Genomic DNA, 24,531 nt, shown 5'->3' on the forward strand with positions numbered 1-24,531 from the left:
GGGGTCGGGCGCGCCGCGCGCCGATGACGTCAGGGGCCATGGCGGCGGCCGCCGCGGCGACGGCCCTGGAGCCGTGGCAGGCTGCGGCTCCGCGGAGGAGGCGCTCGGCTGCGCGGCGGCCGCGGCGAGGGGAGGCGGCAGCCCGAGACCCGGAGACCGAGCTCGAGGCGGACAGCGGAGTCGTGCTTCGCCGCATCCGGGAGGCCGAGTGAGTGAGGGGTCGCTGCTGGTTCGAATCCTCGCGCCCATGGGCAACTCTCTGAGCCTCAGTCTCCCCATCTGTGAAATGGGGATATACTGCAAACCCTCCAATCTAAGGGGTTATCGTGAGGATTTAACGGAGGTAACAAGCTCATTACAGGTCTGGATTATATTAAGTGCTCAATAAAGCCTGTCTTTCCTTTTGTTGCAGTTACAGCTGTGTGGCCTTGGGCAATTTGTGATATCCGTGCCTCAGTTTTGTCATCTGTGAGATGGGAAAGAAAACAGTACTTAGGCTTGTTTTGAGGATTCAGTGAAGTAGTGAACGGAAACCATTTCCTGGCACGTGGTAGCTGTGCCAGTGTTCGCTGTTAATGTTATGCAAATGCTGGCTATTGCTGATGACGTTAACAGGAGGGAAACAACACAAACACGTTAATGTTACTATCTTCATTAGTTTATCGGTCAGTTGCCATATGCTTGGCACTAGCTTACGCATTCTGCACTCTATTGCTGTTGGACATCGCAGCCGCGCTAGGATCCTGGTAGCTCCCAGAGTCGCAAAGAGACATAGATAAGGTATGGAACCAGATTTCAAACCCAGGTACTTAGGACTCCAAAACCTGTGCCTCCCGCTCTCCATAATTTAGGACCCTCCTACCCAGATGCCCCTGTTCCTTGCCCTGTACCTTAGAAAGTGCATGGTGCCTAACACACAGGAGGCACTCAATACATGTTCCCTGCTGTTGCTACTTAGTATTATTACCTTTATGTACTTGCAGTCCTGTTAAAGCTGAATAAATAGCCTTAGTTAGCACTGCAGACCAGCATCTGGAGGGCATCACGAGGAAAAGAAATTGGACTAATTTTGCGTGCTCCTCTCCCCTAGTATTAAGGTCAAGAGGCAGTGGTGACTCAGAGGTTACCTTTGAATGGAAAGGCGTTGCTGACCAGCTGGCTGAGCCTGAAAAAAAAAATAGCAATTCTTTCTAAGCTCTCAGAAGGTGCCAGTCAGAGTGAGCGTGAGTGAGGTTTAGAGAACTCTTAAGGCACTTTCTGTATCCCTTGACATCGTTACTGTTCCCTCAGCTTATTCAGTATCCCCAGGGGCTGCCTGCTTCTCCCAGCACCCTGAGCAGGGAGGGATTGAGCACTTCACACGCTGATCTGCACACCCACCCCCCAGTTGACAAAGAACTCCTGTGTACATTGTCACCTTCCTTTACCCTCTGTGAGGAACATGCGACAGCCTCTGGGCAGATATTTCTCAATTCTCTCTACTTTTCTCTGAGCCCTCTAAACACTCTCTCTGGCTTATGACTTGTCAGTTTAAATGCAGTTGCATTTTAATTCACTCTTTGCTTTGTTTTGATCTAGGTTTATGTAAACCAGTTGCTTTGAATAAAGAAAGGCCAGACAGTTGGTTTTATCTCTTCTTTTTTTTTGTTTGAGACAGAGCCTCACTCTGTTGCCCAGGCTAGAGTGAGTGCCGTGGCATCAGCCTAGCTCACAGCAACCTCAAACTCCCGGGCTCAAGCGATCCTCCTGCCTTAGCCTCCCAAGCAGCTGGGACTACAGGCATGCGCCACCATGCCCAGCTAATTTTTTCTGTATGTTTTTAGTTGGCCAATTAATTTCTTTCTATTTATAGTAGAGACAGGTCTCGCTCTTGCTCAGGCTGGTTTCAAACTCCTGACCTTGAGCGATCCACCCACCCCAGCCTCCCAGAGTGTTAGGATTACAGGTGAGAGCCGCTGCGCCCGGCCTTATCTCTTCTTTTACTTTCCTCTTAGACTTATTTATAACAGAAGCCATTCAGTACCTACTATGTGCCAGGTACCATGCTAAGAAATGTTAACCAGTTTAATGTGTTCTATAATCCTCTGTGATAGGTATGGTTCTTAGCCCCATTTTAGAGATGACGAAACTAAAGTTCAGAAAGGCTAAATCCAAGTATTTAACAACTATTTATTGAGCTGCAGCTCTATGCCAGGCTCTGATGTGGAGCAGGGGTACAGAATAGACCTGACCCATCTGCGGGAATTGGGGGCCGCCTCCAGGGCCCTCTTGTCTGCCCTCTCTGAGCCCCAGCAGTTTGTGTTCTGGCCATGATCAATGTGTGCCCCCCTCCTGTTGGTAAGGGCAGGCTGTGTGTCACAGAGCCCCTCGTCCTCTGCATCCAGGTCATGGTCGGGAGAGTCGCTGTCGGGGCAGCCCTGAGATGGATAATCATGCCATTTTTTTTCTCGACAGGGGGGACCTGCTTGTCTCTGATTTCTGGAGTTCAGCACTAGGTGGGTACCACGGTGAGTGGGAGGGGGCCTGAACGTGGGCACAGAAGGGAAGTAGTCCTCCTTTGAGGACATTTTGCTTCAGAGTGGTGTACACGCTGGGTTCTAATTCTGACTCCTCCCCTTGCCGCTCTGTGTCTCTCGGCATTGAACTACCTCTGACCTTTCTTTGTCCGTGAAAAAGGATTGATAATGTACATGTCCTGTAGTTTTGAGAATTAAATGAAGCTGTTTAGTTAAGTGCTTAGAACAGACAGTCATTTCCTGCTGCATAGAAGGCAATAAATGTTAGCTATCATTATTGCTGAAATTTGTATTTATCCTGCTTTTCCTTGGTATTACAATGTAGACCTTTTTCCCCATATAATTATAATCTCTTCATAAACATAGTGTGGCAAAATAATATTTATGTATGAAGTGAACATTACCGTAGTTATTTTTATTCAGGGACATTTACATTTTTCCTTTTTTAGTTATTTTTATACATAACTTTTCAGTGAGCAACTTTTTGCATGAAGCTTTTACCAAAGTTAGGATGACCTTCTCAGGATGTATATAGTCCAGGAATGGAATTGTTAAGTCAAAGATGGTGACCACCTTGCTATCCACTGACAAGTTGTTCTCCAAAAAGCTTTTACCAATTATTTTACCAGCAAGGACTTTTTTTTTTTTTGAGTCAGAGTCTCACTCTGTTGCCCAGACTAGAGTGTCAGCCTAGCTCACAGCAACCTCAAACTCCTGGGCTCAAGCGATCCTCCTGCCTCAGCCTCCCAAGTAGCTGGGACTACAGGCATGCACCACCATGCCCAGCTAATATTTGTAGTTGGTCAATTAATTTCTTTCTATTTTTAGTAGAGACAGGGTCTCACTCTTGGTCAGGCTGGTTTCGAACTCCTGACCTTGAGCAATCCTCCTGCCTCGGCCTCCCAGAGTGCTGGGATTACAGGCGTGAGCCACCGCGCCTGGCCGACAAGGGCTTAAAGAGCTAGTTTTTCATGCAATCTTTCCTAGCCAGGGGGCTTATTTAAAGATATCTTTCCTGGTTTGATACGTGAAAAATTGGTATCTAATCATTGGACTGTATGGGTTTCTGTTTTGCCTACAGATTGGTTCGACTAAATTCAATACCAGAGTAATAAAAGGAGAGATAAGAGATTTAAACAACGTATTTTTCATTAGGTTCTTCAATTGTCCAGCCTACCCTTTTTTCTTTGAACTTTTTACACATTAAATATTCATACTCCTAACCATTTATAATATGATTTTGAGAGTTATGCTCCTCTATTCTTTGTTATAATAAAAAACATAGGCATTTCAGAGCATAGTCTCTGTTTATTAGGAGCCTCCTGTTAAATTAGAACTAGTTCACATTAGAGTTTTAGATGCACACTGCGCCCATGAATGAAGCCTGTTTTTTGTTTGAAACATCATGTTTGGGGCCCTGGGAGTCCAGGGCCTGGGGCAGCCTGTGGACATTGCTGCGTGTCCCAGGCATGTTTGGGAGTGAGGCCAGTGGCTTTTCTCTTCGAAAAGTTGAAGGCTTTACTGCCCTGCTCGCTGGGTCTGTGGACTTCTTCTGTGGGTGATTTGGTTCATGGGGTCCGAGCACACCCTCTGACTGCATTTGGGGGTCTACTCTTTCAGATACCGTCAACAGAAGTCTTACAAAACATCTGGAACAACTGAAGTGCCCTGTCAGGACTCTTTCCGATGCCCTTGGAAACCTGCACCTGGGCTCGCCAGGTGCGTCAGACGCGGCCGCTGGCTCCATCCCAGGAGAGACCCTGGTCACCAGACCACGCCACTTGAAGTGTGTGTGCTATGGCATTGGGAACTTTGCCACCTGCGTCATAGCTAGAACCCAGCTCGCATTTTTGCTTCTCTTCTTGGAAAAGTGCCAGGTAGATTTTTAGTTTCATCTTTATTTCTCCCTCCCCTGGTCTCGTGCACAGATGTTTGGGTTGAAATAAATAACTCATTCTTCCATTCTAGATCCCCAGAAGTCACTGCTGGGTGTATGACCCTCTGTTTAGCCAACTTGAAATTGCTGTTCTTAACACCCTGGGTGTGGTCGTTCTCAGTGAGAATGAAGTAAGTGGTTCTTAAAGGGGGGTGGGGCGGGCTGTACAAATCCTGACCCCACTGACCCTGGGCCCTGCCCATGGCCACCAGTTGTCTATGCAGTGGTGGTCATTCCTCTCCTCTGCTTGCTTTCCCAGTACCTGTAACACGTGACCAGTCGATCCATTGCCCATGTTTTGGTTTGTGTTGTGCCCATCAGAAAAACTTAAGTTACACAAATAGCATGGACCAGAACATGTTAGGCTTATAAAAATCTTGTGAGAATTCTTTTGTCCAGTAATTATGCTAAGTTGGTATTTGCTGTTGCTACTGAAAAATAAAGTAGGCCAGGCACAGTTGCTCACACCTGTAATCCCAGCACTCTGGCAGGCTGAGGTGGAAGGATCACTTGAGGCCAGGAGTTCAAGACCAGCCTGGGCAACATAGCAAGATCCTAAGATCCTGTCTCTGAAAAAAAAAAAAAAAAGTAGGAAGAAAGAAAGAAAGGAGAAAAGAAAAAGAAATTAGCCACGCTTGGTGGTACACACCTATAGTCCTAGCGGCTTGGAGGCTGAGCCGGGATTGCTTGAGCTATGATTGGATCACTGTGCTCCAGCCCAGGTACATAGCAAGAACCTGTGTCTTAAAATAAAGATGGTGCAGTCTGGGTCCCTAACATGAGATCTTTCTGGTTGGAATTTACCCTGTCCCCAGGAGGCAATGAAAGGAAGTAGAGAATCCCCCCTTGTTGTGGTAGCCCAGCTATGCCCACAGCAGCTGCTGTGAGTTGTGGGTGAATATTCTGCCTGTCCCTACACCCCCTGTCGGCCCCCCATTTGCTAGGATTTGACATTTCTGAGACCTCTGGAAAAAGAAATTCATTTCTTAAGCAGGGCTGAAGCCAGTATGAGCAAATACCCCTGAATTTAGTTGTGCATTGTTTGGGGGATTATAGAATAATCATTTGTCCTGTGTCCTGATTACTTATGTAATATGAAAATCAGCATAGTTGAGAGAAGTCATTCCCCGATATTAGCAAGGTCCTAAGACACTGTCGTTCAGTTCAGATGATTTTTCTGGGTGCCTGCTCTGTGCTAGGCAGGGAGCTTTGGGGAGGCCAAGATAAATGGGAGGCAGGCCCTGCGATGAAGGAGCCCATGGTCCCACCAGAGCATGTGGCCTGTGGACAGGGAAGTAATGAGCGAAACAGTGAGGCAGACCCTTTTAGTAGGAGCTGCGACAGGGGAGGAGATGTCAAAGGGATGGAGCAGCGGTCCTCAAACTGTTTAAACAGGGCCAGTTCACTGTCCCTCAGACCGCTGGAGGGTGCGGCACACATTCCACACGTGCGCACTGTGGGTTCGGGATGAGTCGGCTGCTAAGCAGGACAGGCAGTGGCAGCAAAAACACCCGGCGGGCCAGATAAATGTCCTCGGTGGGCCGCATGTGGCCCTCAGGCCGTAGTTTGAGGACCCCTGGGATGGAGGAAGGTTTCCTGGGACCTAGCTGGGAAGTGAAGGTCTACGAGGAGCTTGCTAGCCAGACAGAACCGGGACTGCAGCAGCTGTGCAGGGCCAGCTGGTAAGGAAAGCACTGCCAGTTCGTTCCTCACACAGGGAAGCTGTAAGAACGGTAGAGAGTGCAGAGGCCACAGAGGGAGGCAGGGCCAGGCAGCAAAGGGCCTTATGTTCCTTGCAGGGAGTTTGGCGATGGAGCCGTGGTTCTAAAGAGGGGGTGATTGTGTCCCCCCAGGGGACATCTGAAGAGGACTCAGTTATGTGGGGGTCTGCAGACGGTGACACGAGAAGTGTGGAGGGTCACTGAACACATAATACGTGAGGGACAGGGACAGTAACCATTGCCGTTCCTCCTGTCTTTACTGTCATGGACCCAAAAAGCCCCTTCTTCCATCCAGAGCTTTGTGTGTTCATGGGATACACATTTGTTAAGTAAACAAGAGTCCTTTCTGGACAGCATATTTCCTGACTTTTTTAAAAGTCCTGTATAATTGCATAGATTTCATACATGCTAGTGTAACTATTCCATAATCAAATTTTTTTTTTCCATTCGACACTTGCCTCTCAGCTCATTAGTAATCTCTGTCCTCACCTTGCTGTGAGGAGTAGAATGTGGGATGCTGACATCTGTGGTACTATGTCCCCAGGAAGGGAAGCGGAGCACCTGTGGGGAGCCCACCATCTTTTACATGCTGCACTGCGGGACGGCCTTGTACAACAACCTTTTGTGGAGCAACTGGTCAGTGGATGCCCTTTCCCAGATGGTCATCATCGGGAACAGTTTCAGAGGACTGGAGGAAAGGTAAGCCTGAGAACACAGGGGTCCCAGCAGGCCCTGGGGTGAGGCCTGACCTCAGATAGAGCCACAGGCAGGAATGGTGTCCACGAGGGCTCTGTCCTGGGAAACGCCGTTCCACGGGGAGCTGGAGGAAGGGCTAAAGACGGGAGATGTCAGAACCCCGAGTCAAGCTATGAAGCAAGTTAAGGAGTCTTTTTGCCAGTGATTCCTCCTTTCCTTACGATAGACTGACATGTTTTTGAAAAACGGGAAACCATGTGATCTCTCTGCCCGCACCCTCCTTGTGTTTCGCAGTGCTTAAGTGTCTGATCTGTCATCTCTCGCTCTTGGTGAAATGGGCATCATTATTGGGGTGTTCACATTTTCTACCAGTTAACCTGTTCCATATCCTACGCTTTTTTCCTGAATTCTTACACTCCTTAAATAATCTTGCCTTTCTACGTGTCTTAAGTTGAATAAAACCATTCTCATACCTCCTAATCACGGTTCCTTTTTATTTCTAGATTGTTGGCAAGAATTCTGCAGAAAAATTATCCCTATGTTGCAAAGGTATGTACTTAAATAAAGGGGCTGGGATAGAAGAACTTGTGAAATCATACTATTTCTCCTCCACTGTGAAGAATTCTATCTTCACCAAAAACTCATAGCGGGAATCTCACAGGGGCTAATTGAAGACAGTGACATTCATACCTTGCTGTCCATGGGCCTCTCTGTGTGGCTGTGTTCCAGAAAGCTGTGACATTTTGGTGCACTTCTTAGTTTTCTCCTAATTTCCTTTATCCTCAGCTTCATAGTCCATCATACCCACTGTCCCTGGGGCTTCCAGTTCATTGCACAAAAGCATTTAAATCAAAATATCCTTAGTTTTTAAAAAGGATAGCGGGGGTGACAAAGTGGAAATTTAACCAAGAAGGGTGGGGGCTTACTGTAGCTGTCAAGCTCTTACATGTGAATTTTTCTGCTCAGATTTTAAAGGGAATGGAGGAGCTTGAGTTTCCTCAGACTTCACAGTTCATGGATGTATTTAATGACACTTCCATCCACTGGTTCCCCACACAAAAGCTAGAACAGTTCTCCCCGGATATTTGGGCATCTCGGGAAGAACCAGATTACCAGGACTGTGAGAACCTTGAAATCATCAGGAACAAGGACAGCTGCTGAAGGGGACTTGCTGTAATATATTCGGTGTTGGCTGCCACCAGAGACTAAAGGGAAATTGCCACAGAGGGACTGCAGAACTCCTTGCTGAGGGCCAAATTTCAGAGATCAGAACAGGAAATGTATCAACTTGGCTGTCCTGACTCAAGGATGACACGCCCTGCAAGGACTTGGTGTAAGGATTTATGTGCCTCTAAAGTAGCATCGTGTTTTGCAGCCTGCCCTGGTGACCTGGCTTCACGTGGCGCCTCTCCTGAACAGAGCAGTTACCTTTCAAACATGATTTAAAATAGTTTATTCCTGACTCGCCCCTCTGAGGGGCAAGTCTCTGCCTGCTCCGACCTGCCGGCTACTTGGCCATGTCGATGAGGCTCTGCAGGGAGGTGGGCACCCAGGTCTTCTCGCCCTGCACGAACACCACTCCCCGGTCGATGTAGATCACGATGCGGCCGAACGTGTACAGCTGCTTCCCCTCGTGCCGCTTCCCGATGACGGGCATGAAGACGATGTTGTGCTCCTCGGCCTTGGTCTCGATGAGGTCCTTGAAGTTCATGGGCACGGAGCTGGCGGCCACACCGATGCCCCTCTGGGCCATGTTCTCTGCCTCCCGTCGCTCCTGCATGGCCTCGTACTGGAAGTCCTTCCTCCGCTCCGTGTGCGTGAGATAGGCGATGTTCTCCCGCGCGCCTGGCTGCATGTAGGCACCTGGGACACAGGGGGGCAGGGCAGTGAGGAGCGGTGTCCCCAGAGGTGTGGAAGTTGACACTGTGACCCAGCCCAGGGCTGGGCATGCCAGAGTGCCCCAGGACTCACTGAAGGGCAGCTCCGCCTCACAGACACCACTCTGGGGAAGTCTGGATAAATGGCCAGTAGCACGTGAACAACTGATCTAAAGACTTATGGTTAATATCTGGTAACCAGAGTGACTATTAAATATTCAACATAAAATGAAATGTCTGCAAGAGATTCATCCTTTCAGAGCTAGAAAACTAGACAGTCATTAGCCACTCGCTATTCTGTTCCCACCTTGCTCTGTAGTTTCCATTCCACACTGCCCAAGAGGCAGCTTTCAGGACCTTGACAAACACATGGCCCCCACTGGTCATATTTTAACTTACCCATACAGGCCCCTACCCTGGAAGAATTTAAAATGTATTTGGGGAGCCAAAACATACATGTCTAAAGGATAATACAGGACCGTAAATGCTAATTGAGGGGCGCACACAGGGAATATCCGTGAACATTAGGACGGGTGGCTGAGGAAGAGTTTCTAGAACATATGAGAGTGGACATGGCCCTTGAAGGACCTGCATAAGTAGAGAAGCATGTTTGCCTCATTAAACATAGTCTATAATTATATGTGAATTATCTGTTTTTCATGTAATGGGCTAACTAGAAAGAATTAAAGACTCAGGAAATGGAGAATTCCAGTCCCACTGCCAGTCTTTAGCTGTGTGACCCTGAGCAAGCTCGTGGCCTCACTGAGCTTATGTGTAAAACGTGGTTAGACTCGGTGATGTCCGTGCAGGGTAACAGCACTGGTTGAAATAGGCTCCCAAATACAGAACCATGAATATGTTTCCCTTACTCACGATCTGGGCAGAATGACTTACCTGAACTTGGGAATGGATATTAAATGAACAGTGAGCTGCCTTCTTCTGACACAACAAAATACCCACTACCGAGTACTGTACACAGACATTAACTCACCTAATCCCCCCTGTAACCTATGAAGTATGTATCACCACTATTTTACAGGTAAAATGGGGCTGAAAGAGGTTAAGCAATTACTTAGTGTCAGGCTGTCCAGCTGACTCCACGCTGAGATGTGTACGTGAGGAGTAAGTACCCAAGTCTGGCTGAGCAGAGGCACAAGTGAACCTTAGAAGGCCACAGAGCACCGCGGTTAGGAAGGCGGGCCCTGGGGTTAGACCAACGTCGTCTGAATCCAGCTTCACAGAGCTCTGTGCAAGGGCCTGTGCCCCACCGGTCACAGCGTGCCCTGGCAGGGCAGCTGGCCACGTAAGCGAATCAGGAGGGTGACAGTCAGTGCTGTACGTGCAGAGAGACCTATGGTGTAGGCAGCCTGTGGGTACCTGAAAGCTGATTCTGTGTCATTCACATGTGCAAAAACCTGGAAATCAGGGCCAGGGCATCAAAAATGGGACTTTTCACTCACCGACATTGGAGGACACCGCCCTGTTCATGATGTCAAGTGCTTCATTAAATTTGTCCTTGATGGATGGATGGGCCAGCACTTGGTCTGAGAACATGGATTTCCAACCCAGGTACCACTTAGTGATCTCCTCATAATTTGGGCTGTTACTGAGCCAGGAACATAGCACCTGCCAAAAAGGAAAACACTTGCATCCACGGTGGCAACATATAGGAGCAAAAGTTCCAAGGGGACCATCTGTTTTGCTCAATTCTGGTCCTATAAGCTGATAACCACTTTAAAGAGACTCACAGGGGCTACACAGTCTGGCACTTAGGAGCATGGGCTCTGGAGTCAGCTTGGTGGCTAAGTGCCCTGGCCTGCAACCTCTCTGAGCCTCGGCCTCCATGTCTATACAGCAGGGATACCACGGTCCCTACCCACTAGGGTCTCTGTGAGGAGCTGAGATAAAGTGCTTAGAACAGCATCAGGTATGTGACAAATTTTCAGTAAGTGGTGGCCGCTATTATGATTACTTAATTCATTCCTGCCCTACCATGTAATTGATTTTGCATTATGTAATTGCCCTTGTGGTCAGCCCTTGGCAGAAAAGAGAATCCCCCCAGCTTCTCCCCGCAAAAACAAAGCGTACCTGAAGCCACTTGGGGAAGAAGTGCTTTTCAAGAAGTCCCACCAGGCTGGACACAGAGATCATCCCTTCCCAGTCGATCACCCAGTAGAAGGCATCCATGTGCTGCTGGTGGGGGTTGATGACGAGCTCACCAAGACACATCCCTGGGAGAGAAGCCCAGTCTCTGAGGCTCAGCTTTACACCAGCAGAGCCGCAGAGCACAAAGAGCAAAGTGTCACCAGACAATGTCGGTCTCTGATCTGCTTTTAAAGATGAATTTTTTAAGCTCTTGATATACTAGTCTTAAAAATAATTTTTTTTCTCTAGCCGAGAATTAAGCCCCTAATAATTTAGAATACCACAAAAATTTCAGACCCCCAATGGCTGTGCTGTCACCAGAAGCCAAAACTGTACCCATCAGGAAAACCATTCAGGCACACTGAGTGCAACTGCCGCTGCGGACGTGTTAGTCACAATGGCAAATAAACAGCAGAAAGGACCAAGTTATATTTATGTTCAGCGTCTGCACAAAAGGCACCTGTGTACGCAGCCATACGCGCACTGGGCGTTCCCCCGAGCCCAGTGGCCCTGTGTTAGGCCATGACCGCAGCCACAGAAACCAGGGCACCGAAGCTGCTGCACTCGGAGCCACCGCCCCGTTTCCTTACCCAGCTTGGGCACGATGTTCTTGACCATGAAGGCTTCCCAGGAGCCAGGGGTGAAGACATCTTTCCAGGGCTGCAGGATGAGCTTGGCGGAGGAGTCGCTGGGGTGCCACTTCTGCAGGGCGCTGGACAGCTTGCTGCGGATGGGCGAGTAGAGCGGCTCCAGCCGCGCCTGCATGAGCGGCAGCCAGGGGTGGACCCACGAGTGGATAGGCACGGTGTCCGTCAGCGGGTTCCAGTTCTCCACCTGCACGGCGGGCGGGGAGAGGAGGGTTCGCGCGGGGCGCAGTCACACAGCAACCCTGCAGGGTTAGAGGCACGCACTGCGCTCGCAGGAGGCGGGCTCGTGCTTCCTGGCCGTGCCCGCGACTCTGCACGTTCCGAGCAGGGCGCAGTCTCCACCTTCTGGAGGGAAGTGTCAGGCACTAAGGGGCAGCGGGGTGCCGTGCAGGCCTCTTACACTCCGTCTTCCCCAGAGACACTGACCCAAACAGATGTGCCCCTTCTACTGTACTACATCTCAGAAATAATACCATTCTAATCTTACGCAATCAAGAAAATGAATTCCCTCGAGGGCAATCTGGGGGGAAAAGTGCTAAGGCTGAAGTTAACATTGTAGACCAACAACTGTGTTGACAAAGTTAGCTGCAGCGTTTTAACAGCACTGAGATAATGAAGAGAATGCTCAGCAAGTCCTCACGGCTCCGATGGCAGCTGTTCCCAGGACCCTCAGCCTACCTCCTTCTGCAGCTTGGGGAAGATGAGTTGGTCCAGTATGTTATCTAAGATCCACACGGGAATAATGTGCACCCAACTATCCAAAAAGTCCACCATTGGGTCACAGTTTCTTGGCTGCCACTGGTTGACAATATTTCGAACAAAAGGCATCCAGACTTCCCATATCAACCTACGGGAAAAGGCAGAGGATAGGATGGTAAATGCACTGCTTGGTTTCAAAGTACACCACCACCGCCTGTCTCTCCAGAGTAAGAGAAATGCAACAGCATGGGTATCCGATCACAGGAGACCTTCAGGCCAGTCGCCCTGCCGGCCAGACCTGAGCCTGCCTGCTCCTTGCCCCACAGCTGTCCCCTGACCTCTCCCTGGTCTCCTCCATGGTGCTCACCTCCCAAGGATGCTGCAGGATCACAAGGGCCCCTTTCCGAGTGTCACGTGCTTCCCACCTAGAGCCTGCTACCACAGCTGACGCTTCCCACCTGTGGGTCACAGCTTGAACATCGCCTCCTCGGACAGAACTCTGCCCAAGCCCCAGCCCCAAGCAGGTGCCCACCCTTGTTATTCTGTCTCAGTGCGTCCCGCGTGCCCCTGTCTTTCTTTGTTCACTTGCTTATCTGCCACCGGCCCTTCCCACTGTGCTGCAGACTGTACAGGCTGTCTGCCCTACCCCTGGGGCACGCCCCGCACCTAGCACACACGCACACTCAGCAGACACTTGACACGTGTCAGATGGATTCAGGAGCGAATGACTCTGACTTTCAGGAGCAGTGCCCACATGGAGCAGGAGATTAACGAAGACCCACGCTGCCGCCTTCCCCGTCGCCGGGAGACAGCAGCGGGAACGCAGGACCCATCCCGGGTACCTGTGAAAGGCGTCTGCCGAGAGGTCCTGCCCACCGTGGGACAAGAGCTGGTCGTTCTCCAGGAGGCTCTTCCACTTGGAGATGATCTCGGTGCCGTAGCTGCAGTCCTGCGGAGGGAGGCAGCGCGGTGAGGGCGGTGGCCAGCGCCCGCCTCGCCCTCCTCAGTCGCCCCGGGTCAGCGCGGCCCGGCGGAGAGCTGGGCAGGCCGAGCTTCCCACCCACTCACTTTGAGCGGATCCCACTCCTGGAAGTACTCCTTCATGAGCGGGTAGACGATGGCCACAGCGAGGTCCACGCGGTCTGACATCCTGTACTCCTCGTAGTACTTGTCCTGCAGGGTCTCGAAGACGTGCGCGCACTCATCCAGCGTGAGCGGGTCGCCGCAGGCGGGCTGCATGCGCCGCTCGCACTCCTCCACCAGCTCCAGCACCCGGCTGAGGTTGGAGATGACGCGCTCCTCGTGCTCCAGGACCTCGGACATCTTCTCCAGCTCGTGGGAGAGGTTGACCACCATGTCCCGCTCGTACTGCAGCTGCCGGTCGCTCTGGATGATCTCCTGCTCCGTGAGGTCGATGAGCAGCTGCAAGTTGTGCTCCAGCTCGGGCAGCGCGAAGCCTGGGGCCTTGGCCTCTTTGCCGGGCTGAGGCGGCTGCTGGGACTGCGGCGGCAGCCCGTCGTCAGGGATGTTGTGCTTGTGGCTGATCTGGCTGTAGCTGTAGTAGACCTTCTGCTCCCGGCCCGTCATGTCTATGACCTTGGAGAAGCCGGCAGAAGGGAAGTTAACACTTACCATCGCTGCCCTGTTAAACATACAGCCAAGCCCGGGCAAGGCACAGCGCTAGTGGAAGTGTGTCAAAACCACATTATTCGGCCGGGCGCGGAGGCTCACGCCTGTAATCTTAGCACTCTGGGAGGCCGAGGCAGGTGAATCGTTTGAACTGAGGAGTTCAAGACCAGCCTAAGCAAGAGTGAGACCCCGTCTCTACTAAAAAAATAGAAAGAAATTAGCTAAACTACTAAAAATATATAGAAAAAATTAGCTGGGCATGGTTGTGCATGCCTGTAGGCCCAGCTACTTGGGAGGCTGAGGCAGAAGGATCCCTTGAGTCCAGGAGTTTGAAGTTGCTGTGAGCTCGGCTGACGTCACAGCACTCTAGCCCGGGCAACACAGTGAGACTCTCAAAGGAAAAAAAAAACCACATTATTCAACAGACCTGCAAAACAGCAGTGTTTCCCAAAGCGGGATCCATGCTGTACTAGATCAGAGGGGATTCTAGGGACAAAACAATCAGATGCAGAAGTACTTCTAGATTGGATCCCTTTGAACAAGCCAGATGGAGAAGACTTTTAGGAAAACTGATGAAATTTCAATAGGGCCTGAATATTAGTGGAGATGAAAATTTATTTTAATGGAAAGGTAGAAGCTGTACTGATCAAAGCAGGTAATAAAAAAACACACACAACCAAAATATCACATGTTGGTAAAAAATATATATATATGCATATAAGCATAGAAAAATATTTAGGATGTACAGCAAAGTGTTAAAATTTGATAGTCTTTTAGAGGATAGAAAATAATATTTTTATACTTTTGCCTCTCTGAATTTCCTGTTTCTAAAATGCACTGTACATTGCCACTGCAATAATAAAAAGTTGCTTTTTCATTTAAAAACAGAAAACGTACAAACAAGTTGTTGGAAAAAAGCAACCTAGCAAATGAGCTACTTCCAATTTTTTAGGAAAACTGAGGAAATCTGAATACAGACTGTTCTGAAACAGAATTCTCTGTCATCACTTTGTAAATAAGAGTGTGATCCATGAACCACGTGTGTTAGAATCACTGGGGGAAAACAACGGAGTCCTGGGGTCCAGTCTACATTTACTGTCTCGGAATCTCTGGGTGAGACCCAGACTCCCTTATCAGGCCCCCAGATAACATGATGTATGATACACTGACATTTGAGAACCCCATGTAAGGCTTTTTGAGTTCCATAACACGCTACATATCCTACATCAGTCTACAAAAGGCAACTGCCACCACTGACCTTTGGCTACTTGGCAAAGTAATGGAAAACCTAATACTCTACATGCACGTAACAGTGGCTAAAAATTCCATCTTCAAAAAAAGAAAATACTTAATGCCGGCAAAGGTGCCCTGGGGACTCTCTCCGCCCTCCCGGTCAGGCAGAGTTGGTGTGACCTCCCCAGTATTTAAATCCCCTAGGTACTTTCATATTCTTTAATCTGGTGACTGTACTTCTAGGAATCTATCCTTAAAAACTATCTGAAACAAAGACAAAGTTTTAATAACAGGAATGTTACTGAATTCACTGTAAGCTCCAAAAACATAGGAGCATTTGGCTTACCACTGTAGTGCCCAGAAGAGGGCTGGCACAAGTAGGAACTCAACAAGTATTACTAAGTATGCAGTGTAATGAACAGGAACATGCTTCCACCACGTGAGAAAAGCAGGATACCAAGACAAATAAAGCCTAGAAAGAAGACTCAAAGAACCTTAGAAAAGGTTCAGGGACTAACCGTGAGGTGGGGGATTTTGTGTGTGTGTTTTCCAACATGCCCTGAGCCAGGTGTCCGAGGGCCCTCATACCTTGACCTGCGAAAGCTCCTTCTGTGGAGCGGTGAGCTTCTTACTGATCCTGCCCTTGGCCTTCAACTCTTCCACTGTCTTATAGGAATATTTGGGCTTCTTCTTGCTTCCGCTTGGGTCTTTCCTCCACTGGCTCAGCTCCTTCTGAAACTCCTAAATCAGAGGGACACAAGGAAGTTACAAGGAAGAACCTCTTCTTACAGCGGGTGGGCCCAAGACCATGAATGTTCACCAGCCTGTGTCTGAGACTTATGTATGAGTTCTGAGTGAAGGACTGCAGCTACATGACACCGTGCATCTAAGGATACACCTTCACACATACCCTCTTACAAATAAGGTTCAGAAGGCAGGTGCACCAACTAGAAGGAGAAATAAAAATAAAGACAAAGGAAACATTTTCTGAGCATCAACTATGGGCAGGTGCCACACTAGCTTGAAATTTATCTCACATAAAACTTAGAAATACACTGGCACTCTGGGAGGCCGAGGCAAGAGGATCACTTGAGCTCAGGACTTGGAGACCAGCCTGAGCAAGAGTGAGACACCATCTCTACTATAAATAGAAAGAAATTGCCAAAAACAACTAAAAATAGAAAAAATTAGCCAGGCACATGGCACGTGCCTGTAGTCCCAGCTACCCGGAGGCTGAGGCAGGAGGATCACTTGAGCCCAGGAGTTTGAGATTGCTGTGAGCTAGGCCGACACCACGGCACTCTAGCCCAGGTGAGAGAGACTCTGTCTCAAAAGAAAAAAAGAAAACAACTTAGAAATACAATATAAAGATTTTTTTGGCCGGGCGCGGTGGCTCACGCCTATAATCCTAGCACTCTGGGAGGCCAAGGCAGGTGGATTGCTCGAGGTCAGGAGTTCAAAACCAGCCTGTGCAAGAGCGAGACCCCGTCTCTACTATAAATAGAAATTAATTGGCCAACTAACATATATAGAAAAAAAAAACTAGCCGGGCATGGTGGCACATGCCTGTAGTCCCAGCTACTTGGGAGGCTGAGGCAGCAGGATCGCGTGAGCCCAGGAGTTTGAGGTTGCTGTGAGCTAAGCTGATGCCATGGCACTCACTCTAGCCTGGGCAACAAAGTGAGACTCTGTCTCAAAAAATAAATAAATAAAAATTAAAAAAAAATAAAAAACTTAAACAAAAAAAGATTTTTTTAAGTGCAGAAAACCTTGGTTCTAATTACAAATGAAGAGAAACAAACAGGCCCTAAGTCTCGAGGCAAAGCTATCTTTTGCAGTAAGGGTCTGCAAAACCTTTCTGGGGGGGGGGGTGGTATCTAAAGTAAGGGGGGCGACTGTCAGTCTGAGGGGAGACACAGAGTCCTGCCCCCAGAAGTGGGTTTGTGGTGGTGGTTTTGTTTTTCCCACACTGGCTAAAACTTGTAATGTTTTTTAAGGAGTATCTAGACTTCTGGCTACTTTGGGCAAATCAGAAGATCAGGCAACACGGAGCCCATTCTCACAGGTGACAATCGCCCAGCGCTGAACAGAGACTTCCCCTCTAATGTCCTCGTCCTCACCCGTGTGCCTCGGTCCCAGCTGTCCCACACCTGGCTCGTCTTACTCCTGTTCCATGCCTGGCACCTGCCATCTGGCTCCTATTCTGAGAACCCCTGACTCAGAGTGATCAATCCCACATTTTCAAATGTTTCCTTCCTCGTTAAAAGGAGGTCAGTGACAAGAAGAGTACCATGTTTCTATGCAGCATCCTGCTTTTCCCTCATAAATGCAAAGGAAAAAGGAGCAATGTGTCAATCAAGAGGCTGGCCCCTTCTAGCACTGGTGTAGAGACACAGAGCAGCCAGCAGGTGGCGCCCTGCTGCACGCGGGATGAGGACGAGGCCCTGAAGATGGTCATGGCCAGCCTCTTCTCTGAATGCACTTCCTCGCCTCAGCTCTGTGTGCTACACTCCTGCCACAACGGCTTCCTTTCTGGTCTCTTAACCATCCAGCCCAAGCTGCTCAGCGTACTCTGGCTTCTCAGTTCACCCTACAGTTTGTACCTTCTCTTCTGCCAAGTCTCACGGTGATCCTTCCCTGAAAGGTTTCCCTGGCCACCGTATTTATTAAAAGTAGGCCAACACCCTCTTCCTCCAACCTTATTTTCTATCTAGGCACCTCCTGGCACCTACTGTCACTTCTAGCCACACTGGAGTCGCTTGTTTACTGTCCCTGTCTCTGTCCAGCAGGCTCCAAGCCCTCTCACCATAGCACACCTAGCCTGCCGCACAGTAGCAGGTATGTAGGTGTGCACTAAACCCCTGGGAACAGAATGAATGAACGAATGAACGAAGGAATGAACAGACAGCTATGTGAAAAGGCACAGGACACCAGCCACCCACTGGGTACCTCTTCGGCCTCTTCTTCCGAGTCAACCACAGGGAAGTCTTGCAGGGACTGAGTGGTACGCTCCGAACCGTAGGCCCCGACTGCTCCTTTTCCTTTTCTCTGTTTGGCTTCGATTGGGTTAATGATACCTGACAAATTTCAGCCAAGGACAAAAGGGACTTCAGATCACCGCAATTCGTGTATGTGAATAAGTTACTCAGTGAAATCACACTTCCTTGCTCCTTACACAAAATAACACAGTACTCAGGAAGGTGCCTCTCAGCCCTTGGAACGCTGTTCATGTCCTGTGATCTGAAACTTCTATGCTACAACAGAACAGTCTGCTGGCTTTAGGTTATTTATGTCCTAAATACAGATTTCCATTTCCACTTGGATTCATTGTTTTAGTAGATGGAAAGAAAACAGAACAATTCATTTCTAACTGAGAACTCTAGCATACTTTATTCTATAATTTGCTCATTTGAAAGCCTCTGTCAAGGAAAATACAGTAATCCGGTTACTATATTAATTCTGATTGAAGTGAAACTGCAATTGAACATGAGACTCCTCATCTATTTTACTTAGTAGTTCGTATCTCCTATGTTTAACTGTTTTTATAACAAGTTTAAGGCTGGGCACATTGGCTCATGCCTACAATCCAAGTACTTTGGGAGGCTGAGGCAGGAGGATTACTTAAGCCCAGGAGTTCGACCGGGCGCAGTGGCTCATGCCTGTAATCCTAGCACTCTGGAAGGCAGAGGTGGGCGGATTACTCGAGGTCAGGAGTTCAAAACCAGCCTGAGCAAGAGCGAGACCCAATCTCTACTATAAATAGAAAGAAATTAATTGGCGAACTAATATATATAGAAAAAAAACAATTAGCCGGGCATGGTGACACATGCCTGTAGTCCCAGCTACTCGGGAGGCTGAGGCAGAAGGATCACTTGAGCCCAGGAGTTTGAGGTTGCTGTGAGCTAGGCTGACGCCACGCACTCACTCTAGCCTGGGCAACAAAGCGAGACTCTATCTCAAAAAAAAAAAAAGCCCAGGAGTTCCAACCAGCCTGGGTAACACAGTAAAACCCTGTCTCTACAAAAAATGAAAGTTTAAGCCCTAGAAATAACTGTTGTGTTTTTCTCTTAAAGGAGTTTATAAATAGGACAATAGTTCAATACAGATTCCCACCCCCCTTCCATTTAGTACAGTTGAAATCTCACATAAAAACTATCCCCTTGTTCTCATTCCAGGTCACCATGTCTACCTTCACTCAAGTTCATGTATTTTTTATACAGCTAATGTTTTCAACACATAACGTGGATTTCACTTTAATAATTACTTAGAGACTGGAATTCGAATTATAGAGAATACTCTTGATTATATCCAGTTGGAGATCACTCATACACAGTAGCTCAAGAAGAGGAAAAGCTCCTGCAAGAAGAAGCTGCTGCTTGGTTTCAGTGGCTCTGGGGTATCAAGGAGGGTAGAACGTGTCACAGGAGCTGTGCCTCAATGGGGCTGGCCGTGGGAGGACAAGAGGAGATGCGGCTACTGAGCGAAGATGGAGATAACCAGTGCAAGATTTGCTCAGCCAATTTTCCAGCCACATGGCTCTAGCTATTTAAAAAACTACACACAGGAAGGGAAGGGGGTGGGGAATTACATGTAATGTTTTTCTTTATATCTCTGAAGAACAAATGACCAGTCTGCAAAACCGAAATCCTTCTAAGCAGGGACTGCAAACTCAAATGCCTTCAGAGCCCAGAAATGTTAATGTAAATGAGTAAAATGGGTTGAGATGGAAAACAACAGGGAGTGGCGGAGACTGCTTCCAAAGAAGGCTGTGTGCACTGTCCCAGGAGCAGCTCTGATGCAGCTAAAGTAGAGACTGCTAGAATTTTAGGTGAAAATGTCTGATTTTTAAATATTGGCAACTAATTCATTTTTTTAGAAACACTGGTCAGGCCAACAAAGCAGCCTGTCTTCAGCCTGCTTTAGACCCTAACCCTTTTCCTCCCTCTGAAACAAGTATTTCATTTAACTTCAGTTTAGATAAAGCAGAGTAGCTTAGGAGCACAGATGTCTCGTGCTGGCAAACCACGCTGCAGAGTTAAACTGCTTGCAAAAGGGAAGAAGCAGAGAAAACCTGTCCTTCCCTCTGCCCTGCCTACCCCGTGCAAGACAAGGAGGCCGAGGGTGAAATACCTTGCGCGTTCTTCCCGAGCCCCCGTCCCGGGACGTAGCCCATCTTCTGAAGAAGCTTCTGTCCAATTCCTTTTGTGTGTCTTTCCCAGCTGCCAAAGTCCATGAAAGATTTGGTTCCTCCTGCAAACCCTTTCTGGCTGGGCTTAAAATTCCCACCCTGCAAAGAAGAAAAATGAAGGTCTAGTTCATGGAAAAAGAAAGACCTAAGAAAGCGTGGCCAATGGGAACATGCCCTCCCGTTTACAGAGAAGCACTACACATGAACCAAAACTGTAATCTGTGATGCATCAGGAAAGAAAAGAGACTGCCGTACACACTTCACGCCTCGCAGAAACCCGACACCACAAGGAGAAACCCGACACCACAAGGAGAAACCCGCACAACTGCGTTCCAGCTGAGCTTCTCCCTGGCTAGGAAACGCAAGGGCCACAATGACCTGTGAAGGATGTTACCGAGGTCGCAATCCTGCAATAAAGACTACCGTTTTTAACTTCTTTGGTCCAAGATCCTTAGGAAAGTCCTCCTGCTTAACAGGTTTCTCTTCGTCATCAGAATCTTCCAGCTCTGCCTCCTCTGCCGCCCCCTTCTTGAGCCCGGCGCTGATGAAGTTGACCGGGGCAGAGTAGTCGCGGGCCCTGCAGGCAGACACACAGACCCACAGGGTTTGGAAAGAGCTCCTCTGCAGCCACCCCTTCGTAGAGACTTTGCCCACTAGAGAACTCCTCAGAGTACACCTCATGAGTCCATTTTAAAGGAGTAACTCATTTATTTTTATGTCGAAATATCAAAAGGGCCCCAGATTTGGCTTCTGGTAATCACGCTTAACATTTTTACTTGATATGTTCAATTCAAATCTCTCGTTGGAGAGTTACATCATTGCAAAGTTGATTATAAATTCAAAATATGATGTGAGAATCCAATATTTAAGGAAGAATTAATTTATCTTAGAAGGCATTTGTTTTGGAAACAAAGTATAAAAATCACAGGAGCAGAAATTCTGACAGATAAAAATCATAAATGAAATCCATTAGATTATATTAATGTAAAGTATATAACAATTATATTAATGAAAGTTAGAAAAAGCTCGTATCCATTAAGTTTATTTAAATATGAAAACTAAACTAATTCCTGAGAAATTAACTACAAAATGGACTATGTTGATTGAAACCCTAACTGCCTCAGAACGGAACTTACACTAAGTCATTAACCTCAGTTCCCTTTTTTATAAAATAAAGCTGATATATCTGTAACGTGTGGTTAAAGGAATATAGAGAAAAAAAATTCCAATGAAAACCCTGGGAATATTGCAAATAAAGTGATCCTTTATAAAATGACCAACCTAGTAATTAAACATCCCCAGGGCAGCAATAGAGTTCAGAGAATTTTTTCCTAAAAGATGCAATATAACTTAGCAATTAAGAGCCCAAACTCTAGAGTCAGATAGGTCCTGATTCCAATTCTAGTTCAGCTTCTGTCAATATGCATGACCACTGGCCTCAGTTTCCTAATCTGTAAAATGGGGATGATAATAATGGTACCTTTCTTATAGGGAACATAAGACCAGGCTTGTGAAATTCCCAGAACATGTAAGCTGCCAACAGATGTGAGCTGTTATTAGGTTCTTTTTTTTTTTTTTTTTTTAATGTAATCAAGATGTTTGTATGTTATTAGGTTCTTATGTTTATGCAATTCTTGATCCCTGATCTACTTGTCAGCTGCTTTTAGACTTGCTTGTGGATGAGAAGAGGTTGAACTGATTCCTATGCTCTTTCCCCTCCTCCTTTGGAAAAAACACAATCTCAATGGGCTAGAACCTAGAGGCCACAGGTGTGAGTACTGACAGAAAAACCCAAAGCTGCCATGCCCTGGTCAAATGAGTTGCAGCTGGCGCACACACAACTCACACTAAAAAGAGACTTTCAGCCTGAATCCCCATCTCCTGCCACCAGCCCAGGCCACCACCACCTCTGCAGGGACCACTGCCCTGGCCTCCTCACAGAGCTGCCTTCTACCGCGGCTCCACGCAGTAGAAGGCCTCTGCATACTCTTGCCCCTCCTACCACCCTCGTTACCTTCTACATTCATATCAGTTTAAGCGTCACTTCTTCAGAGAAACCTTCCCTGGCCTCCCAGAAGAGGTGAAACACCCTAAAATGTGCTCTCCCTCATGTCCTAAGTCACAGTTACAAAGTTTGGTTTAGTCATTGATGAATGCCTGTCTCTATCCACTAGGGTCTGGACTCCAGGAAGGGAAGGACTGGATCTATAGCACAAGGCCTAACACAGTAATAACTCGATAAACACTGACTCATAATGAAATCAGTGAAAGAGCAGCACTCTAGCCTAAAGAGAAAACAGGATCTCCCTAGCTGATGTCATAGCTAAAGGGACTCAATAAAGCCAAGAGAGAAGTACAATTGTCAGGGTATCTCCCCCACTCCCTCTCCATCACACACACTCTCTCTCTCTTTTCCCTAAATCACTGGGAAGCGGCCCTATGCCAGACATTACCGTTTGCCTCCAAAGCTGGGCCTCTCATCATCCGAGTCTCGCTCTGCCCACACCCCATAGGTGGCTTCTTCCTTGGTCTGCCAGTGGCGCTGCCGGTTGGGGTTGAACTCATTCTGCAGATCCCAGTCAGTGATCTCAAAGTTTTCCCGCTCGTCGTCATCATCATCAATGCAGCCTTCCCCGTCTCGGTACAAGTGGGACAACGACATGGCCAGTCACTAAAGGAAAGCACAAAAAGGGCAGGGTCTGTGATCAGTACTGAGGGCAGCAGCAGGAAGATTCTCTGTGAGTCTCTATTCTTTGCTGCCTTCAGAACTTCCTCCAAATTCAAAGTCTATTAAAATCGATGTTACTATTCAATAAAGCAGATATTAAAAACATATTTTAGAAAACAATCAGTACTAAAACAGGTGAAGAAAAGACTACAGTTTGTACGATTCTTTAAAAAATATGTATTTCCAAATAAAAAAAAAAAGATAAAAAAAAAAATAATAATCCACTTATGAAGGTCATATGAAATAAAAAAAAAAAAAGATAAAAAAAAATATATGTATTTCCTTGTCTTAGTCAATGTCGTAAAATACTAGATATAATCGCACACACGCAAACCATACAAAAATAACTAAGTATGTTATTCTACATATTATTGCCTCAGAAATCCGGTGGACAGGCCAGGTGTGGTGGCTCACACCTGTAATCCTTGCACTCAGGGAGCCCGAGGCAGGCAGATTGTTTGAGCTCAGGAGTTTGACATCAGCCTGAGCAAGAGCGAGACACGTCTCTACTAAAAAAAAAAGAAAGAAAGAAAGAAAGAAATTAGCTGGGACGGGCGTGGTAGCTCACGCCTGTAATCCTAGCACTCTGGGAGGCCGAGGCGGGTGGATTGCTCGAGGTCAGGAGTTCGAAACCAGCCTGAGCGAGGGCGAGACCCCATCTCTACTAGAAATAATAAATAGAAAATAATAAATAGAAATAAATTAATTAGACAACTAATACATAGAAAAAATGAGCCGGGCATGGTGGCGCATGCCTATAGTCCCAGCTACTTGGGAGGCTGGGGCAGGAGGATTGCTTAAGCCCAGGAGTTTGAGGTTGCTGTGAGCTAGGCTGACGCCACCGCACTCACTCTAGTCTGGGCAAAAAAGTGAGACTTTGTCTCAAAAAAAAGAGAAAGAAATTAGCTGGACAACTAAAAAATATGTGTGTGTGTGTAAATTAGCTGGGCATGGTGGCGCATGACTGTAGTCCCAGCTACTCGGGAGGCTGAGGCAGGACGATCGCTTGAGCCCAGGTGTTTGAGGTTGTTGTGAGCTAGGCTGACGGCACGGCACTCTAGCCAGAGCGACAGAGCGACTCTGTCTCGAAAAGAGAAAGGAAAAGAAAAGAAAAAAGAAAGAGAAAAAAAGGAGGCTCAGAGAAGTTAAGAGACTCGTCCTGGGTTCCACAGCAGGCAGGCCTCGAAACCAGAGAGTCTCGAAGCCAGGACTCCACCCTGCCGTCTAAGCACGTCAAGGAGGCTCGTGTCCCGGGCACTGCCTCCCCCGTGACCCGGAGCAAGGCCGCCCCTCTCCGTGCCTCGGCAGAGCGGCCTGCAGAGTAAATCCCACACCAGCTTGGCCGAGACCCCGAGCCCTCGCCCCTACTCCCACTGCCGCTCACCCCCTCGTCCCCTCCCTCCCCCCGGCCCTGCTCACCTCTCCGACCAGGCCAGATCACCAAAAACAACTTCACACTCTGCGTGAAAAGAGCCCCCCGCCTCCAGCGGCCGGAACCCGGAAGTGCGAGGGGCGG

General features: G+C 48.1%; 2 protein-coding genes across 2 annotated transcripts; one reads left to right on the forward strand and one right to left on the reverse strand.

Annotated features, from left to right (window-relative positions):
• On the forward strand, nucleotides 1-8,980 carry SRRD (SRR1 domain containing). Its single transcript, XM_012763791.3, has 7 exons — nucleotides 1-208; nucleotides 2,455-2,495; nucleotides 4,137-4,393; nucleotides 4,485-4,583; nucleotides 6,718-6,872; nucleotides 7,373-7,418; nucleotides 7,836-8,980. The coding sequence occupies exons 1-7, from the start codon at nucleotides 24-26 to the stop codon at nucleotides 8,028-8,030; spliced, it is 978 nt and encodes a 325-aa protein (XP_012619245.2). The 5' UTR covers nucleotides 1-23; the 3' UTR covers nucleotides 8,031-8,980.
• On the reverse strand, nucleotides 7,340-24,531 carry TFIP11 (tuftelin interacting protein 11). The gene is made up of 13 exons (XM_012763790.3): nucleotides 24,435-24,531; nucleotides 22,741-22,958; nucleotides 20,711-20,864; nucleotides 20,230-20,386; nucleotides 18,049-18,176; nucleotides 15,688-15,840; nucleotides 13,306-13,833; nucleotides 13,080-13,186; nucleotides 12,217-12,385; nucleotides 11,482-11,725; nucleotides 10,835-10,977; nucleotides 10,207-10,372; nucleotides 7,340-8,732 (listed from the first exon to the last, which is right to left on the reverse strand). Exons 2-13 carry the CDS (start codon nucleotides 22,947-22,949, stop codon nucleotides 8,377-8,379), a joined length of 2,514 nt encoding a protein of 837 aa, XP_012619244.1. The 5' UTR covers nucleotides 22,950-22,958; nucleotides 24,435-24,531; the 3' UTR covers nucleotides 7,340-8,376.

Source organism: Microcebus murinus, chromosome 22 (assembly GCF_040939455.1).
Source record: "Microcebus murinus isolate Inina chromosome 22, M.murinus_Inina_mat1.0, whole genome shotgun sequence".
Taxonomy (NCBI): Eukaryota; Metazoa; Chordata; class Mammalia; order Primates; family Cheirogaleidae; genus Microcebus; species Microcebus murinus.

Excerpts from the sequence above, each read along its gene's own strand:
- TFIP11 (XM_012763790.3), bottom strand. The coding sequence starts at position 22,949 with ATGTCGTTGTCCCACTTGTACCGAGACGGGGAAGGCTGCATTGATGAT. Across the intron at positions 13,834-15,687 it reads AGGAGCTTTCGCAGGTCAAG|GTCATAGACATGACGGGCCG; the intron begins GTATGAGGGCCC and ends GGCTTCTCCAAG. Across the intron at positions 12,386-13,079 it reads TCGGCAGACGCCTTTCACAG|GTTGATATGGGAAGTCTGGA; the intron begins GTACCCGGGATG and ends CTTTTCCCGTAG.
- SRRD (XM_012763791.3), top strand. The coding sequence starts at position 24 with ATGACGTCAGGGGCCATGGCGGCGGCCGCCGCGGCGACGGCCCTGGAG. Across the intron at positions 2,496-4,136 it reads TTTCTGGAGTTCAGCACTAG|ATACCGTCAACAGAAGTCTT; the intron begins GTGGGTACCACG and ends CTACTCTTTCAG. Across the intron at positions 4,584-6,717 it reads TCGTTCTCAGTGAGAATGAA|GAAGGGAAGCGGAGCACCTG; the intron begins GTAAGTGGTTCT and ends CTATGTCCCCAG.